The 18,442-nt window shown below is 49.5% G+C and overlaps 1 protein-coding gene across 1 annotated transcript in view; it reads left to right on the forward strand.

Annotated features, from left to right (window-relative positions):
* ATP8B3 (ATPase phospholipid transporting 8B3) overlaps positions 1–16,069 on the forward strand; it is a 54,268-nt gene extending 38,199 nt beyond the window's left edge. The window contains exons 15-28 of the mRNA XM_090026911.1: positions 40–196; positions 2,886–3,074; positions 3,629–3,741; positions 4,068–4,232; positions 4,783–4,894; positions 5,363–5,438; positions 6,095–6,236; positions 6,479–6,746; positions 7,502–7,725; positions 9,048–9,131; positions 11,544–11,783; positions 12,539–12,677; positions 13,139–13,269; positions 15,187–16,069. Coding sequence (XP_089883037.1) covers positions 40–196; positions 2,886–3,074; positions 3,629–3,741; positions 4,068–4,232; positions 4,783–4,894; positions 5,363–5,438; positions 6,095–6,236; positions 6,479–6,746; positions 7,502–7,725; positions 9,048–9,131; positions 11,544–11,783; positions 12,539–12,677; positions 13,139–13,269; positions 15,187–15,438 — 2,292 coding nt within the window. The 3' untranslated portion in view covers positions 15,439–16,069. The remainder of the gene's footprint in view (positions 1–39; positions 197–2,885; positions 3,075–3,628; positions 3,742–4,067; positions 4,233–4,782; positions 4,895–5,362; positions 5,439–6,094; positions 6,237–6,478; positions 6,747–7,501; positions 7,726–9,047; positions 9,132–11,543; positions 11,784–12,538; positions 12,678–13,138; positions 13,270–15,186) is intronic.
* The last annotated feature ends 2,373 nt before the right edge of the window (positions 16,070–18,442 follow it).

Raw genomic sequence — 18,442 nt, forward strand, 5'->3', positions numbered from 1 at the left:
TCTCACTCCTATTAATGCAGAGATCAATGCCTCTTACAGGATGAAAGCTTGAGCTGGAACCCATATGCAGACAAGAATCTGGAGTTTTACAACCCTTTGCTTCTGGAAGCTGTCCGGCGGGATGATAACCCTGTAGTGAGAGAGTTCCTGAGGCTGCTGGCCATTTGCCACACTGTCATGGTGGAGGAGAAAGACAGTGAGTTGGTTAAGAAATTGTCTGGCCTCCGTCCATTGCTGGGAAAGGCTGTGTTTTTCTGATATGTATGAAGGGTTGTCTGTCTGGGGCTGGAAGCTGCCCCATTTGCACACAAGTCAAGGCCCAGATCAGGGAGATGAATTGGTCCAAGCACCTTGTGTGGTCCAGTACCTCAGGTTGGTGTAAATGCTGGCAGTGGTGCAAATGAGAAGTGCAGTGTCAGTTATTGCTGCACCCACTGCTGCTTTGCACTCACTTGGTATTAGTCTAAATGACAATGAGAAGTGCAAAGTTCAGTGAAACTCTCTCATCTCACCATAGCTCCATTCCCCTTTCCCCTGCCCCATCAAACCCTCTAGGGATTAGGAAGGGCCATCAAGGACATGGTTCCAGCCTCCAGAGTCTCTGCATAAGGCTCCAGCTTTAGGTAGGGAAGTTGAGGGGCTCCTCTGACTTACCCCTGTGGAGAATTGGTATAGTGGAGCTCTCTGCAGCCTTGCCTCCTTATACCTCCCTCCCCAGAAACACCCCTTGTACCGTTGGAGAACTATTGACACCAACAGAGATCCTGTGAGGAGAAATGTTCTGCTGGACATCACAATGCTCTGCTGGGCCATTAAATCCATTGAAGTGTGTCAGACTAGATGAACAGTTTAAGGAGAGGACAAAGGATAAGACTGCCAACTTGCAGCAGGACTGTCCTTTCCAAATAGGCAGAGTCAGTCCATGGCCTTCCATCAAAACCTGAATTAAATGGGTTCAGTAGGAGCCTTTGGATCTATCAGCCCACACACTGTAAAGGGCAGGGTGTTCTAGTTAAAGTGCCACCCACAAGCTGAGCTGATACTATTCTGCTTGGTGTCCCCTGAGCAGTGGCCAGGAGTTTTTTCTTATTGCTGTGTGCTGGAAGGGCCTGACATACTGGTAGTGACAAATGATATGCATAACGCCAAGCTTTCTGCCCTGCCAAGTACACTGCAGATGCAAGGAAATGGAGTTAGACTGGGTGCATGGCAACAGGGACTGGCTTTAGCCTAGTTGGGTGTGTCATCCTGGGGATGACTTGGTGGATTTGTGGATAGGCTGGATCATGATGTTTCTTTAGGCTTCATATACATCACATTGGGCATTTATACACATGCGGTGCGGGGGGTGGTTCAATTAGAGCAGCTTCAAGAGCCTCAGAGAGCCCAGAATGTCTTATGTATTTACCCATCAAACGAGCTTTAGTTAAACCAGCAGACTCGATTAATTGAATCTGCTCTGATATGCTGTAATTACAGTGCATCAGAGTAGCTTCACTGCTCGTGTGCAGGTGCCCATTGTACTGGTAGGTTGATACTGTCCCTGCTTTACGGAGGGGGAAACTGTGGCACAGAGAAGGGAAGTGGCTTATGGCTAAGCATGAATTCAGTAGTGCTCTTCTGCTCTAATGACTAATACTCCCTGTCAGACCTTGGAATAGAGCCCAGGGGTTCTGTCTTCCACCCTTCTCCTGTCTTGTTCTAACCCTCCAGAGATGTCACATGTGATAGACACCCTCCCTGTGGATGAGAGTTCCCAAGGGGAATGCTGCCTTATGTGTGAGGGAGGATTATTAAGAAACCTGGGCTTTGCTGTAATGCCGGAGGGGCTTAGCCTATGCTCCTCTGATTGCTACAGACCAGAGATACACATCAAAAACATTGAAAACACCCCATCTGCATGCATGTATACACACATGTGTAAACGCTCATGCACTCTCACACTCACATACAGGAGGAAGAGCCACCCTGGGATTGGAGGCATCTGTGAAAATCAGTACTTTCAGTGTACTAATCTGAGTCCTAATCCTAACCCTAATGACATAATTAAGCAATGGCATGCCAAGTTCAGAGGGAGAAGGTTTGACCTCCAGGGTATCAAAGGGGAACTAGGTGATCTCGCCTTGCCAGGTGAGGTCCTGCTACCACGCTAAGCACTTGATGCTAAGAAGGGAAAAAAAGCTTTGCTTAAGACCAGTAGAACCCCCAGGCTGTCCTCTTTTTCTGGTGATCCTGGCTGCTGTCGCTTCTCTGCTGTGTTTGGCACAGGGGTGAAAGGCACAGTCCACTTCTGCACCAGGAATTGCCCGGGTACCAGCCATATTCATAGTAGTATCTTTTGTGGTTACAGTTTTTCTGTTCAAAGGGCTGTACAGCTGTACTTCTCTCTCAGATCTGAGGGTAGAACCCAGGAGTCCTGCTTTTCTCCATCTGCAAACTGATGCCAGTCACTTTAGCACAGAGGTTTTACATTGGTGCACCTACTCTGATGGCAACATTAGTGGCTCAAAGCCTCATGTAGAGAGGACCGAGAGGCTTTCAAGGGCTTTGCAGAACAGCAGAAGGAGCAAATTTGGGCTAGGATAGGGAGCCAAATTTGTGACATGCTGTATACATGATTTGCAGGATTAACTAAACATGTACTATAATGTTTATTTAAAAATATTCCGCTCAGAAGCAAAGGTGCTGAGCATGATATGTGTCTTTATTCTTCTGAGGAACCCAAGCAGGTGGTTCCACCCTGGCAGGGTGATAAGTGGTTCAGAAGAGACTAAGTTTCAAGACTCTTGTGGTTGTGGATGGGGTTAAAGAAGATGTTATTTTGCTCTTTGAGCAAACAGGAGTAGCCTCATCTGTCTCTACTCCATTTCCATCTCCTTTCCCAGGCCAGCTAGTTTATCAGGCTGCTTCCCCGGATGAAGAGGCCCTGGTGATGGCTGCCCGGAACCTCGGATATGTCTTTCTCTCCCGGACACAGGACACCATCACCGTTAGTGAGCTGGGGGTGAAGAGGACCTACCAAGTGCTGGCTATGCTGGATTTCAATAGCGTCCGCAAGAGGATGTCCATCCTGGGTGAGCAGAGATGGGGCTGAAACAGACCCTGGCATGGACAATTAATTGCTGGTTGAGGACAGCATCCCTGACACATTAGTGCACACAAAGCCATGGTGGTCTTTATGAGTTAGTTGTGTTGCCAGCCAACATTGCACCGGTGTGAATAGATTCATAAGGTTCAGGTGCAACTGGCAATCAGCCCCAGAAGTCTGTTTGCTTTTCTGGTTGCTTCTGACATCTTAACGCAAACCTGGCCCTCTAAGGGCTGAGAGGGCCAGAAAGGAGCTGCACCAGAGAGGGGGTGGGCAGGTGGAGGAGGAAGACTTGGGAGTTCTGGAGGCGCATAGTAGACTCTGAGGCCTGATCCTCCACTTACTCAGCCTGGTCTAGATCAGGAGCGACTCTAGTGAAGTCCCTGCATTTCCAGTGGTGCAAATGATGTCACAGTCTAGTCCCCTGAAGAAAGCACTAGTTGCTCCCAAGCCTTTCCACATTATCTGCAGCTCCCTCAGTTGCAGCGGAGGCACATGGGGATGAATAGCACTCTGGCTAAGCAAGCCTGCTTCCCACAGTGCGGGATCCCAATGGGAAGATCCGATTGTACTCGAAGGGGGCAGACATGGTGATCCTGACAAGACTGCATGAGAATGGAGCCAATGAGAAGATCACTGAGAAGGCGCTTGATGTGAGTCCCAGATGAGCCCTTGGGTGGGCAAGGCTGGCAGCTGTACCTGTCTGTTTCTGTGCCTCCCTGTGGCACCCCAGCTTTGATGCAGCCAGCGTGGCCTAGGCATGGGATCCTACTTCCCTAGAGCTGGATCCTGGTTCACCCTGAGCAGCTACTGCACCCCAGGGGGTAAAAGGAAATGAAGAACTGCATGGGGTACTTGCATCAGAAGGAGGCATGCGCCTTCCTTGTACACCTTCAGGGGGAATGTAGGAGGTCAGTGCTTGGGACAGAGAAGGGAGGTGCTGTTGGCTAACTAACCTCTGTGCTGTCCCCCTCTGCAGAGCTTTGCAGAAGAGACTTTAAGGACGCTGTGTTTGGCCAGTAAGGAGGTGAAGGAGAAGGACTACATTGAATGGAGCAAGAAGCACCATAAGGCCAGTATCATGCTGGAGAACCGTGCTCAAGAGCTGGACAAGGTGTATGAGGAGATTGAGAAGGATCTCAAGGTAGGATCAGGGTTAGTGAGGCTTGGGAACTCAGCAGAGGGCTAGTATGGACATGGGTAGAGGGCGGGTCTGTGACTGGGTCAGAGCCACAAGGCCAGATGACATGGCTGGTGCAGAGTCTTGCCCTGGAGTGACTGCATGGATGTCTGGGGCTGCAGCTTGGCGCAGTGATACCAGCACAGGGCTGGGACATAAAAGTGTCTGGTGAGCTGCTGCCTACCCCTAATCTGCTGAGAGTGCCCACAAAGAGGCCGGTTGTCACGGTTGGTCATGTGACTTGGACATGTGCCCACTGGGGGATTGAGCTGAGAACTCACCAACTCATATCACATTGGGGCCCCTGGCTGACAATGAGGTGGGAATCACTTTCAGCTGCTGCCCACTTGGACTGGAGCCCAAAGGACCAGCAAGCAGAATAGTGACAAGACAGCACTGCTGGGTGGATGGATCAGGGTGCAAGCCCCATCCTTGGATACCAGTCTGTTTCCCACCCTGTCCTGCCTTCTGCCACGCTGGCTGCTCAGGTCCATCTACTCTCCTTGTTCTTCAGCTACTTGGAGCCACAGCCATTGAAGATAAATTACAAGATGGGGTCCCTGAGACCATCCAGCTGCTAAAAAAAGGCAACGTTAAGGTGTGGGTGCTGACCGGAGATAAGCAAGGTACAGTGTATGTAGCCCAAGGGCTGTCATCCATGCAAAGCTCTGGATTCCTCTCAGGATAAAACCCTTTGTCTGTCTGGGACCAGAGAAGAATGGACCTTACCCTGCAAGGGAGGAGACTGGGGTCTCCCCACTGAATCTCTTTAGTTTTGCTGGTCTCTTTGTAGTTCAGTAGTACTGAGCACTTTGCAGAAAAGAAGGGAGGGAATCATTGGCTTTTAATTTTACAAATGGGGAAACTGAGGCAGGGGAGGCAACCTGCCTAATATTATACAGCACATCAGTGACCACAGCTAGACCAGGACCCTCATTTCAAGCCACTGCTCCTCATGAGGTGTGCACTGGCCCGTACTAGGTCTCTGGGCAGCAGGGACTAGACATGAGTTGAGACAGTTATGGTCTGGAAGGCATTGACCCAGTCACCTGGGCAGTCCAGCTGAAGTGCCTGCTTCATGATACCTGTTGCAGAGACGGCGATGAACATTGGCTTTGCATGCCGGCTGCTCTCAGATGACATGCTGATCCTGGAGGAGGAGGAGATCAGGTGAGGGGCAGATGTGCGGGTTTCTTTCTTGCTCATAGTGACTGATCAGATGGGGCAGGTGAGAGGCATCAATGTTTTTTGACATACAAGCAAACGCAAGCTGGGCAACTTGGCTGGACATAGTTCTGCCAGGGGGCCGCTCCCAGCCCTGGGCCTCCCTGACCTACCTCCTCATGCTCCTCAATCTGGACCCACGCTCCTGTTCTTTTAGCTTTGCTTTGCCCCTTCTCAGTCCCAAACCTCAGGTGCTGCTACTCCAAGCCTTGGGCTTTCCCCCTGCTCACCACTGCCCTGCTGTTCAGCCCTTACCTACAGCCTTTCTTCCTCTACAGAACATGACCAAGGACAGCAACAGGCTATTAAACCTAAAGCCCTCCAGACAGCCTGCCTCAGTGGGACCCTCTCCTTGGCAATTGAGTCCTGTGTTGGTCTTTTCCATTGAGAGCACCAAGCAGGCTAATTCTGGAGAAGTAGGCACCATGCTCCTTGAAACTACAGCTATTGCCTCCCTTCCCACTTCATGGCACAATAGTAACTGCCAGTTTCTTCCCCATGCTGCTAGCTTTGAGCTGCAGGCTTAGCATGTGTAATCACAACACCTGCTCCATGTGATGGCTTGTCTTTGCTCCCTGCTCCATCATGCTCTTCTTGCACAGTGAAATGCTCAGTGCCTACTGGGTGAGCAACAACAACCTTAGGAGCAGTGGAGAACCCCTGTGTAGTGCCAGCTTTGTCCAGCAGCCACTGGATACCTTTCATCGTGGGAAAACAGCCTTAATCATCACTGGGGATTTTCTGGTAAGGCAGTTCTTAGCCTCCCCCTCCTCTCCTCTGCATAGAGGGAACCTGGGTAAGAGCTGAGACTCCAGACTAGGGGTCCTGGTACTCAATCCTTTGCCTTCACCACATAATTATCCTTCCCTTCCCAGCCAGTCAAGTGGCATTGGTCTGGGATGGAAGGTTAAAGCTTCCTGTCCCTGCCTTTCTCCTGGTAAGTCATTAGTCTGAGGTCTTCTCCTGTACCTCTGCTCTCCCTGAAGGATAAAATCCTCTGCACAGGGGAGGTGGTGAAGAAGAAGACGGAAAATTTCTGGAAGAGGATGCTGTGCTGCAAAGTAGAGGTGCAACAGGAGCAGGAGAGCTTGTTGGAGAAAGCCTTCATGAACCTGGCCACCAGCTGCCAGGCAGTGATCTGCTGCAGGGTCACCCCCAAACAGAAATCCCTCATTGTGCAGCTGGTGAAGAAGCACAAGAACGCCATCACGCTGGCCATCGGAGATGGAGCCAACGATGTCAACATGATCAAAAGTGAGGCTTAGTGTGGGGGAAGGGGATTTTATGAGCTGAAAGAGTGGTGTGCATGCATAAGGTAAACCTCCTCCGTATTGGGCCCTGCCATCTCCTTTAGCCTCTGCAACAACCTTTTGCTTGGGTCACAGCAGGGCTAGAGCCTGCAGTCTTCTATAACCTAGCACAGACTGCTGCCACTGAAGCCAAAGGTGAATTCTGGTGGCTGGCTGCAGTAGGAAACCGTTACCCTTTGATAGACCAACCACCACACTAACACTATTACACACTAGCAAGTGAGAGGGGCTGCACATTTGCTGCTTAGTGTGTGATACCTCTGTGGTGAATCTGTTAGCTTTCCAGGGGACTGGTCTTCCCTCTTTGTTGCCTTTTATCCCTCACCTCTAAGTCTTGGAACAGACCCATATAAGATAGAATACCTAGTTCAGAGGTGGCCAGCCACCAGTGGCATAGGCAGCTTTTGTGTGTGGCATGCATCAGATCAGTGGGGGGACAGGCAGCACAATGGCAGGTAGGAGAGGAAGCAGAGTGGCAGATTGGACAGCACAGGGCAAGGAGCAGAAAGCAGAACAGGGCAGGCAGGGGGACGGGATCAAAGTGGCACTTGGGGAGGGCCCAGGGATAATTTGTGGCATGCCTGCCAAAAGGTTGCTGATGTCATCAAATCCTGCGTGAGCTGGCCCACAGTCACCCTGGCTTGTTTTGATGTTCCTCCATGAGACCCATACTTCCTCTGCTTCTCTCCCTTCCCTCAGCTGCTGACATTGGAGTTGGCATTAGTGGGCAGGAGGGGATGCAAGCTGTCCAGTGCAGTGACTACGCCTTGGCGCAGTTCCGCTTCCTGCAGCGGCTCCTGCTCGTTCATGGCCGCTGGTCCTACCTGCGCGTCTGCAAGTTCCTCCGCTACTTCTTCTATAAGACCTTCTCTGGCTTGATGTCGCAGATCTGGTTTGCTTTCTACAATGGCTTTACAGCCCAGGTAAATCTATCAGTGTCGTGTCCTAATAACTGCCACGGTCTCCTGTGTCCCCGCCCTCTTAACACGCTGCCCAATATCTGGTGCTGTCCAGCTTTGATGTAGCAGGACACTTGCATGTTATTGCTGGGGTGGGTTACCCCTGCTTCCATCTTGCTAAGAGGAGGCTGGACTGAAACCTGGAAGGCAATTGTTTGAGCATCCACCAAGTGTAGTTGAGGGTAACAGCTCAGGTTTATATGGGAGCAGTGAAAAAGACCATCTGGGTAAAAGCTGCTGTGTAAAAAGCAGGGGACTTCTCCTTAGTCCTTTCCAGATGGGCACAGGTTATGCCCAGGGGCTTTGGGTAGTTTTGTAGCCCTGCAGTGTGTTGCAGCAGCCATTTCACACTAGAATTTTTCAAGGGGGATCTCAGTTGTATTGAAAAACAATATAAGGTTTTTTCCAGTATCTTGAGCTTTTATGGGGCTCACCATAAGGAGACCGAAGCTACAGTGGCTCAGCTCTGCAAAAGTAATTATGAGTTCCTGCTTGGCAACACCTTACAGCGCTTAGATTTTCAGATAGGACTGAGCACTGTCCTGTGAAACTCAGGCTCCTTTAAGGGGTTTCAGTGTGGACACTCAGAGTCAGGAGTCATCTTTGAAACACTTTGAGTTAATTTTCACCCTCTCATGAAAATAAGGAGAAACCTTCCCAATTTCAGCAAGGGCTGCTTCTTGCAGCCACATCTGTCTGAGTCTGCAGAGAGCTTAAAACAAGAGCTCTGAACATGAATTTCACTATGTATTGCCTCTGAAACCTAACAGTTACTGTTTATATGCCAACATTATTGATTTTGATCCAGATAAGGTATTTTTCCCACAAAACCAAACTGTTTCTTAAACTTTTCCAGGTACCAGAACTACCATCTTCCCCACTGCTGGCTTGTACAAGGCAGTTCTGCTTTTTATGGGGGGGGGAAGTCTGCGGCAAACTGGAAAGTAAAAATGTAGAAGCAGTATGAAATAAACAGAAACCAATATTGAATCAAAGAATCCAGGGGCTGCTGGTCCTGCTGCCTCCACCGTTTCATGGTTTGATGATTAAAAGCCTGTGGTTTTAATGGATCTGTGGCTGGTTCACAGCCTGCAGGGCTGAAGGCACTCTTGGTCTGATCCAGTGTCCATTGACACTTGGCATGGATTTCACTGGGCATTAGATCAGATCCTTTTCAGTCTACCTTACTGTGCCCTGCTTGCACCCCTCTTTTAGTTTTTTCAAAGCATCCGTCTGCTTATGTCTACATAACATTGACCCTTTTCCCTTTCTCCTCCCCCCTTTAGCCTTTGTATGAGGGATGGTTCCTTGCACTCTACAACGTGTTCTACACTGCCTACCCTGTGCTCTCCATGGGACTGCTGGAACAGGTAAAGTGCCCCCTGCTTAGTGCCCCTCTCTTGCTATGCATGGGCAGGGACAGCCCTGGAGCTTGCCCGCAGGGCTCAGAAGGCATTTATCTCACTTGTGGTTTGCACTGAATGGATGAGTTCGCTGCAGGGCCAGATCCTTAGCCGAGGTGAATCGGCATCCCTATCTCTTGAGTTCAACAGAGCTATTTTGCTTTGCACTAGCTGGGAATCTGGTACATTCAACCTGACTTTATCTGGTCATGTGAAAAATACCTGTATTTTTTGTCTTTCCACACTAGTGCTCTGCTATACCAAACTGGCCACAGCAGCCTCTGCCGATATATCCCAGAGATTCACAGCAGCAGCATACTTCGGGACAGGCATTATAGGACACTGTTAGGACATAAAGGGAATTGTGGGATCAAGTTCCCAGCACACCGCCCCCCCGCCCCCTTTATTGGGAACTCCCATATAATTCCCCAGGACGTATTTCACAGAAGGGCTCTCGGAGGGTGAGAGGGCCTAGTTATCTTTTCAATTTTTTTAAACATGTTTTACAATATTTTCTATTTGAATTATGCCTTGGACTGTATCTTATTCCTTGCTCCCCTCCTGCGCCGCTAAAAACATATGGTTGTTCCTGCTTGTTTTTCCCATTCAGAACTCACAGGCTCAGTTTTCCTGAGCTACTTTTTAGATGCATGAGGAACAAACAGTACCAGAGCCAAGAAAACTAAGCTTGATTGACTCACTGGTTGATTGATTGATTGATTGACTGTCAGGGGGAGAGAACTGTAGTTAGAACCTGGGATTTTCAGAAACTGTAGTGCTGGCCTCAGTCTGCCTTCCCTAATGTTTGGACATCTGCAAATCCCACGCTGGCTATTTGATGCTCTTTGGTTACCAGGTTGTTCAGCTCAAGCACGTGGCACATAGTGGGAGGAAGGCTCTTTATGTTAAACACTTCAATGGGCACGTCTACATGTTCATTTATGCACCTGTAATGACAGGTACTAACTTAATGCGCTGTAATTGGTGCTACTGTGCATTAGCACAGATGAACATTTTTTTGCAATGCTACTGCGTATTAGACTAAATCTGCACATGAGCGCATTAGCATAGGCTTTGCCCGCTGCGGTAATGCGCAGTAGAATTAGTCTTCTATGCATGAAGCGTCTAATGTAGACACATACCCCCTGTCACCTGCTCCTATAAAATGCTAAGAGCTCTTCCTTTTCACATTCTGGGTCCTCCTGGAGACTTCCAACAAAACCAGATATCCTTAAACCTTAAAAATACAAAGCAGGAAAAAAACTCACTTGGTTTTGAAACCCCCTATTTTGGTCTTGGGTGGATCTGTCATCTCGGTGCAAATCTAGATCTTTTCCTTTGGCAGTTTGCTTTAGAAAAGCAAGTGTAAGAATAGTGTTGTACCTGTGATGGTTCAGAAATTATGCAGGAGGCAAGGATTTGTTAGGGTGGTATCTTTTATCCAAACAACATAGTTGGTCCAATAAAGTTAGAGAAGCTTTCAAATACAGGCATTCCTCATCAGGTCTTTGATCACAGGAAGCCAAGCACAACCAGGCACATCTGGACTAACTACATAGCTGGTCCAATAAAAGATTTCACTCTAAGAAATCCTTGCCTCTTTGGACAGTCAGTCTCCCAGGAGAGGTTAGTTCAGTGCAGCCTCTGCTTCTGTCTGACATGCCACCTTCTCTTCCACAAGATGCTGTGTAGGATTTGTATCCCTTCAGGTCTGGCTGTATCTCTTTCAGATGCTCTGCTTTGGGTTGGGAAGCCGATCAATTGGCCAGTCAACTATTGTCCATTGACTCGTCAATTAACTGCATATTTCTGACTGGTCAAAGATTATAGCAATTTTACAAAAAGAAACCCTATTTTTTTCATAGTTTTCTTGACAGAATCTGATTTTTCAAAAATTGTTTTTAACACATTGCTTAATGGAAAATTTGTGCTTTTCTGTGTATTCTTTGGACCTATTAGCAATTTTTGACAATTTTTGACCAATATTTGACTGGTCAGTTGACCTAACTTTGACTGGTCAAATACCCACCCTAGCTCTGGGTCCAATTGTGCATATTACTTCCCTGAACACATTTGGACCTGCCTCCATCCCTAAAATTACAGCAGAGCCCCAGGCATGGGAGCAGGAACTGTGCCACACCTTTCCCTTGGCTGGGTCATTCTCCAGTTGCTGTGGCCTGGGGTATGATTGCATTTGGAGCTGTTTGCTGCAGATGAACATTTGATGCAGATTGCATGCACATTGCTGGGGCTGCAGTGCTCCAGGATCCCAAGGCCCCAGATCATGTGCGCGGATGCTGGGATCTCCTCACTGGCTGCCTGCTCTTGCTGGGGGTGGGAGTATGATACTCAGCTGCCTCCTGTCTTGCTATTTGGCAGGATGTGAGTGCTAAGAAGAGCCTACAGTTCCCTGAACTCTACAGAATGGGCCAGAGGGATGAGTTCTTCAACTACCGGATCTTCTGCTTGACTCTTCTCCATGGCACAGCCACCTCCCTGGGGAGCTTCTACATTGCCCTGTGGGCCTTTGAGGACAAAGTTGGGAGCAAAGTTGTGGGTGATTATGAGTCCTTTGCTGTGACAGTGGCCACCTCTGCTTTACTGTCAGTCATCATTGAGGTGAGCTGGGTCCTTCTAACTTGCCAAAGGGGGCGGGAATGCCCATGTGTATAGTGCTGCAGGAAAGGATGGTATAAGTTGGGCCTACTTCACTTTCTTCAGGGGCAAAGGCTCAGCAAATACAGGACCTTGAGTGGCACCTTTTGAGCTAGTATGAAAGTTGCTGGGCTGAACAGAACCCCAGCTTCTAGGTATAACAGGGCTAAATGGATATAACTGCACTGGAGGCAGTGGGCTTGAATCAGGGTGAACGTGACCCATTCTGGTCTGACCACTGGTGGCTGTGTACTCTTGAGTGCACATGGCTTGTGCCTGCAGGAACTGAGCTTCAGGGGCCCAGTTGGCCTAGCGAGAGCCGTTTAGCTGTAGATGATGGTGCTGCCCTTGGTGCTGGGGTTGTGGGGCACCCATTTCTCATTGGCTTTTGCACAGTGTTCCTGTTACCACCAAATGGACTGGCCTATTTTTTAGCAGTGGGTGGGTTTTTTCCTGGGACCTCAGCATTGACCTACCTGCTCCCTTTGAAATCAGTAGCAAATGTCATGAGACCATAAAGAGACCAGAGCCAAGCCCTGAGGGGGAAAATCTCACTTGCTGGGTTGTAGGCTAGACAGGATTCTTCTGCGTTCACTGCTTGCCTCCAGCCTTGGTCAAGCAGGATGGTAAGTCCAAGCCACTGGTTCTAGCTCAGTAAAACATGCCACAAAGCTGCCTGGGACCTCAGAAAGCTTCATGATCTGCTTCTTCTTGGACAGGTCATCCTGGACATTAAGTTCTGGACAGTCCTGTCATTCCTGACTGTTGCAGGCAGCCTGCTGCTCTTCTGTGTTTTTTCCTACCTAACGCAGAACTTCCAGGCCTTCAAGGAGGCCCCGTCCATCTTCCGCTTTCCAGGTAACGAGCCCTGAGGTTATTCCACAATGGAGGAGCTCTTCCCCATTGCTGCCCCATTCACACTGAGCTGCTGTCTTCCCTCTGGTGCAGTCAGGGCTATGGGAACCCTGTGCAGCAGTAGAAAATTCCCCAGAGCTATAATAAATATTACTGGGGAAGTTCCCACTCAGTATGATCTGGTGGACCTGGATCAAAGTCCCTCTGGCTTTGGCCTGCAGCTCCTAGCTCAGTCCTTGAGTCACTGATGCAGCCCTCCCCTATTCATCCTATGAGCTGTGCTGGGGATGTATGATTTGAGGGGAGGGCAGACATGGCATGTGAGCCAGGATATCACTGGGTGCTGCAGTTAGCCTGGGACGAGGTCTCTGACATGTGGAGGGGCCCTGTGTCATTGCTCCCTTGCCTTTGTCTGTTCTTTTACCCCGTGTGAATGCCCTGTGGTATGACTTCTCTCTGGGCAGATGCCAGCAAGAATGCGTTGACTGATCCATATGTTCTGCTTATCATCCTGCTCTCTGTGGTAGCGAACACCATCCCCTCCCTCACCTTCCGCTTCGTTCGTGTTATCATGGGCAAGAGCACCATTCATCAGGTGAGTGCTGCTCTGGCAGGTAGGCTGGGAAACCCTCCTGAGCCTGTGGTTTCTGTCGTAAGGGCCTGTTGTCAGGCATCTCAGCACATGCACCAGTCGGCATTGGAACAGGTGCACAACGTGGGCTTCTCTGAAGCATCAGGTATCAGTCAGCATCCGAGACCCAGGTCTGGGCCGGAGGCTAGTATCATGCATATCGTGTGGTCACTAGGAGGTGACCCTGTGTTTTTCTGCATTGCCAGTAAAATGCACCAGAGCTCTTCAGGAGGACTGTGTGTCTTCATCTGACGGCTTTTTTTGTTTGACTGTTTCAGGATCACCAAGTGTCCCCAGAGTAGATGCAGTAGCCATATCCACATGGCAGATGTATTGTTCTGGGCAGCTTTGACTTCAGACACAGTGTGATAGGGTGGGCTAATTGCTAGTGCCCATCACCCAGCAGTGCTAATTTGTACACCACAGCACTATGCAGGAATGGCTGCTCTGCTTCCTAATCAAGAGTGAGCCTTTGTGAAGCATGAGAACATGGCCAGCGAATCTGTTTCATCCCTGAAATACCTGGGAAACAGGAATATCCATACCAGCATCCTTCAGTCATTGCCTCATTGCCAGGGGCAGGTCTTCTTCCTTATTTTAATCCACAGCAGCATGGGTCCCAATTCAGTGTCATGGCCAACGTTCCAGAGCCTGATTACTGGATGGTGCCACCCTGGAACAGCTATCCTTGCAGGGGTCTTGACACTGTTTGTGCTGGTGGTCTCAGTGGCAGAGAGCAGTGGTGCAGGGAATGAAAGCACATGCCTCTCTAAGGTGTTTTAATTTCCAAAGTGTCCAAAAATGGGGCCCAGTCCAAAGACCCAGACTTACTAAACTCCCCCTGAGGTCAGTGTGAGGTTTGCTTAGGTCAGGAGCCCAGGAATGCAGCTGTCATGTACCCAGGAGCAGCATTTTGGGGTAACTTCTTCTTCTCACCAGAACTACAGGGGACAGCCATTATGCAGGTCTCCCAGGCAGGAGGAGAACTGAGCTGGTCCTGCTGGGGTTTGAACCTCTGGCATGGGGTGTCTAATTGGTAGTAACTTGCTGCTGAGCCTAGCAAACCATTCCTCATGGATTCAGCTGTTCTGCAGCTGGCAAAGGAATGGGCTGCAGGCAGGTGTCTCCTGCCACTGGGAGACAAGGCACTAGCCCCACCTGTTGATGTGAGGGGACGTCTGGACTCAAGTGCAGATGTCAGCTCCTCCGCCCATTTGCTTCTGTGCAGCTTAGCTAAGCTGGCCCAGGGAGTCTCTGAGATCACACAGTGGTCCCTGCTTAATTCTGTCTAGAATCAGTAGGGGAATGAGGACCCGGTCTCAGGGGGAGTCTTTTCTATGTATGACAGTAGCACCAGGAGATCCCAGTTATGATCAGAGGCCTATCATGCTGGGAGCTGCATGTGTGCACCGTGAGAGTCCCTGCCCCAAAGAGCCAGTAGGCTGCTACTACTGCACCTTGTCATGATGTGGCAGGCAACTGATAATAGCTAGTTGGCATGGAGCAAATGGCTTTCCTGGGATAAGACTGCAGACACATGGCACTTACACCAATGTGGTTGTACCTTTGACTCTTTCAGGGGTAAATCTGTAGTGGATTGAGCAAAATTCCCCAGGGGAAGGGGAACTTTATTCCACTTCTTTATTCCAGTGTAAAGAGCAGCTACATGGGTGTCAAGGTGTTGTGTCCCTGGGCTGGGGCCAAGGTGGGCACTGAAGCCCCTGTCTCAGTTTGGGGCCTTAACCACCAGGACAGCTTCCATCTCTCAAGCCTGGGGGCTGTCCCTGTGTGCTCCGGGGCCTTCTGGCTGATCTTCGGATGAGATCCAATGGGGGTCCTGATGTTTCTCCTCTTTATCCCTCTTTCCTCCTCTTGTATCAGATTCGTATGAAGGATATGCGGCTGGAAAGAGACATGGTAGAACTGCGCGCACACTTCCAGAGGGGCTCCATGCAGCGGCGGTCCAGCTATGCCTTCTCCCACAAGGAGGGCTACGCTGACCTCATCACGCGGGGAGCTAGCCTGCGGGGGAGAGACTCCCTGGGCCTCAGTGCCACACCTGTACCTGTCTTCAGAAGCAGTTCGTCTCCCAGACTGGAAGCACATAAAACCAGAGTTGAATTTCTGGCTTAAAGGAGTTCAGTTTTTACTCTGCTTTTATATTTGGGAGACCTTTTCCCAGCTGGGTCTGGAGTGCTTGTGACTTCATGCAAGTCAGGCACTGAACTAACTGGATGGCTTCTTTAAGAGTCATGTTTTTAGCATGTTTTTGGATGCCAAAGAAGTGCTCATTTACCTGCTTTTCCATAGAGTGATGATGACACCTAGGGATGACCTGTGTGAGCAGCAGGTGGGAAGTGTCCATGGATATTTCCTTGGAGGCCTTATTTCTGCTTCCAAGATGCAGTAAGGAGATGGCACCATTCATTCACTCCAATGGCTGCTTTGTCAGTGAGGAATAAAGGTTCTTGTGGGGATCAGTTCCATCTTTCATATACTGAAGTCAGACTCCCTGACTCGATGAATGCAAACAAAAGCAGATGGCAGGTGGCTTCTTTTGGTCCTGGAGCTCAGCTACCTTACCCTGTCGGTCCTCACTGAAACACTCTCTGCACTGCAGTAATGTTGCACCACTGCTCCCTGCTGAGTGGACTGAACACCTCACCTGTGTGTCATAGGCTCTGTATTGCAAGCAAGGGCTCACTGAACTTAAGCTGTGGCTCCAGGTATGAATTCAAGCAGCAAGCAGATGCAGCCACGTGAATTGATCCAGGCTTGTTACATTCCATTCCATCTTCTGAATTAATAAAATATCCCGAAGTAATGAGAGCTTTGGGTTTGAGTTTTTGACGCAGGTCCCTTTGATGGGCTGTCTGGAGAAAAAGGGCCTTTTGTGTAGTGCAAGCCAACAAAACTTTGGTAAAGTGGGGAGAACGATGTACTTGGAGAAAGCAAAGTCATCACAATGAGTCACAGAGTGGGAAAGGGCAAACCCGCCTGTGCCCCACATCTGGGTAGAGTCAGCTGCAGCTTCTTCCACTTGTTTGACCCTATCTCCCTCTCTCAGCTACTCCTCCCCTCTTACACTTCCTTGTTAGCAGCTGTGGTAGCAGGCACCCACCTGGTCTTGCTAAGATGCAAGATGGGGGGCATTTTCTCTGGACCCTGTTGCTTGCCACCAAATACCTCCTCAAAAATCTCCCCTCACTGGCACCTTGAGCTAATCCCACTCCCTCTCCTTGTTGTTTGCACCAGGCATCTCTCATCCTAAAATGGAAGACTTTCAAGGCAGGGAGGAGAGGTCCAGATAGGGCCAGCTCAGAGATATCCAAAAGGGCCTGAGGAATTGTGCAGAGGAATCCTCTGAGCTGAGGGAACTCAGGGCTAGTTTCCAAGTGATGTAAAAATCCAGGTCCTTCATTTGAAGGGAGCTTGAGAGCTACTCAGAAGGTAGTCTACAGTTACTGCCCCAAGCCTCTCACCCTGGACTATACTCCTGCTGTGTCTACTGAATGAAGCAATGGTTGAGTTGCATTTGAATGGGAGATCTCTGAGCAACACATGCACTTTCCTCCAATTCAGTTTCAGCTTAGTCGGGGAAATGAAAATATCATTCCTCCCCCCGAGCTGTGGGTATGAACAATCTCTTGACACTTTGTCCACAAGCTGTGGGCTGTTGTCCACCTGATCTCCTTTCGCACATTCAGCTGGCTGCTCCCCGTATTCTTCTTTCTTCAGCCATGCAAGATGTGAAGCGTTCCACGCTAGAGGTGGCTGCACCAGAGCCTAGGAATTTCCAGTGTGTTATGTAGACTTGAACGTCTTGATTGTGCAAATCTGCCTCCTGGCTTCAGGTTCAATAAGGTGCTTCAGGGCAGAAAACACTAGATAAAGAGAGGCTGTGATTTTTAAGATAAAAGACACTGGTCTTACTGAGAGTGCAGAAACAAACCATCCTGATGTGCAAGAAGACTAACAAGTATGGCAGAAGACCAGCTTGGCTTGGCAGGAAACTCTTCAGTGAACTACATCACAAAAAGGATGCTTATAAGAAGCAGAAATTTGGACAAATAACTAATTTCCTATGATCCCAGGAGCAAACGGACCGAAGATCTTCTGAGAGAAGCCATGAGGAAGTTCAGGTGTTTGCTTTTTCCCCTCCCCCAAATCTCCCATGCTAACTTTAGGGAGGACTTTTTGCCTTCTGTTTTGTAATCAGAAATTTTAGCCTCAATCTAGGCCCAAATTGTCTTTCCACCAGCTCCCCTGCGCTTTCCTCCCCCTTCCATGCCATTTGCCCGTGAGTAACTGCATCTGTCGGGCAGCAGCTGAAGCACTGCTGCAGGATGTATTGCTCTCGGGCAGAGTGGGGATCAGCAGAAGAGTTTAGTTCTCTGCACCTCTGTCTGTTCCAGAGGCTGGGCACCCATGCGGGGGTTTCCTGTCAAAGCCACTGCTTAAAGATTCATAGATGTTCAGATCCTTTGATTGCAGGGCTGAGCTGCTGCAGGAAACTGGATGGGTACCAAGCCCAGGAATCCAGGCAGTGAGCCCTGAGCTTCTGGCTGAGCTGAAGCACAGAAGGTAGCCAGGATCTGCATCCAATGGTGATTTAAGGATGGTCCGTGACCAAGACCCTGCCCCATCCCTGGTGATCTGTGCCAACCATTCTTTCCCCTGGCTGTTACAATGCCACGATACATTTCCAGCATTGTATTCAGCTTCCACCCCCTGGAAATCCAAAAGCTAGCGGTTCGTTAGGTTTCTGTTTTTAACAATTGACACCAAACCGAAAAACAGTACAATTATGGTTCCATTGTCTTTGAAACACAATTCCCATTGAAACATCACCCTCTAACATATGCAGTTCAGATATCACAGCTCGTGGTTTCTGGGCTTTTGGTGGAAATGGGGCTCTGTTTTTCAAAGGTATTCAGGTACTGAGTTAAGTTTTCAAAAACAGACACGCAGGTTGGATGCCTTGGCCTAGTGCCTCCAAGGTAGCTAGGCCAGGGGTAGGTAGGCAACCCCTGCACAGGTGCCAGAGCGTGGCATGTGAAGGCTTTTTGCTTGGCACATGTGCCTTGGGGTAGACGGCAGGAAAGGGGCCAGGGCTTTGCTGCCACAAAAAAAATCG

This window comes from Crocodylus siamensis, chromosome 14 (genome assembly GCF_052110815.1).
Source record: "Crocodylus siamensis isolate JL-2025a chromosome 14, ASM5211081v1, whole genome shotgun sequence".
NCBI classification, from domain to species: domain Eukaryota; kingdom Metazoa; phylum Chordata; order Crocodylia; family Crocodylidae; genus Crocodylus; species Crocodylus siamensis.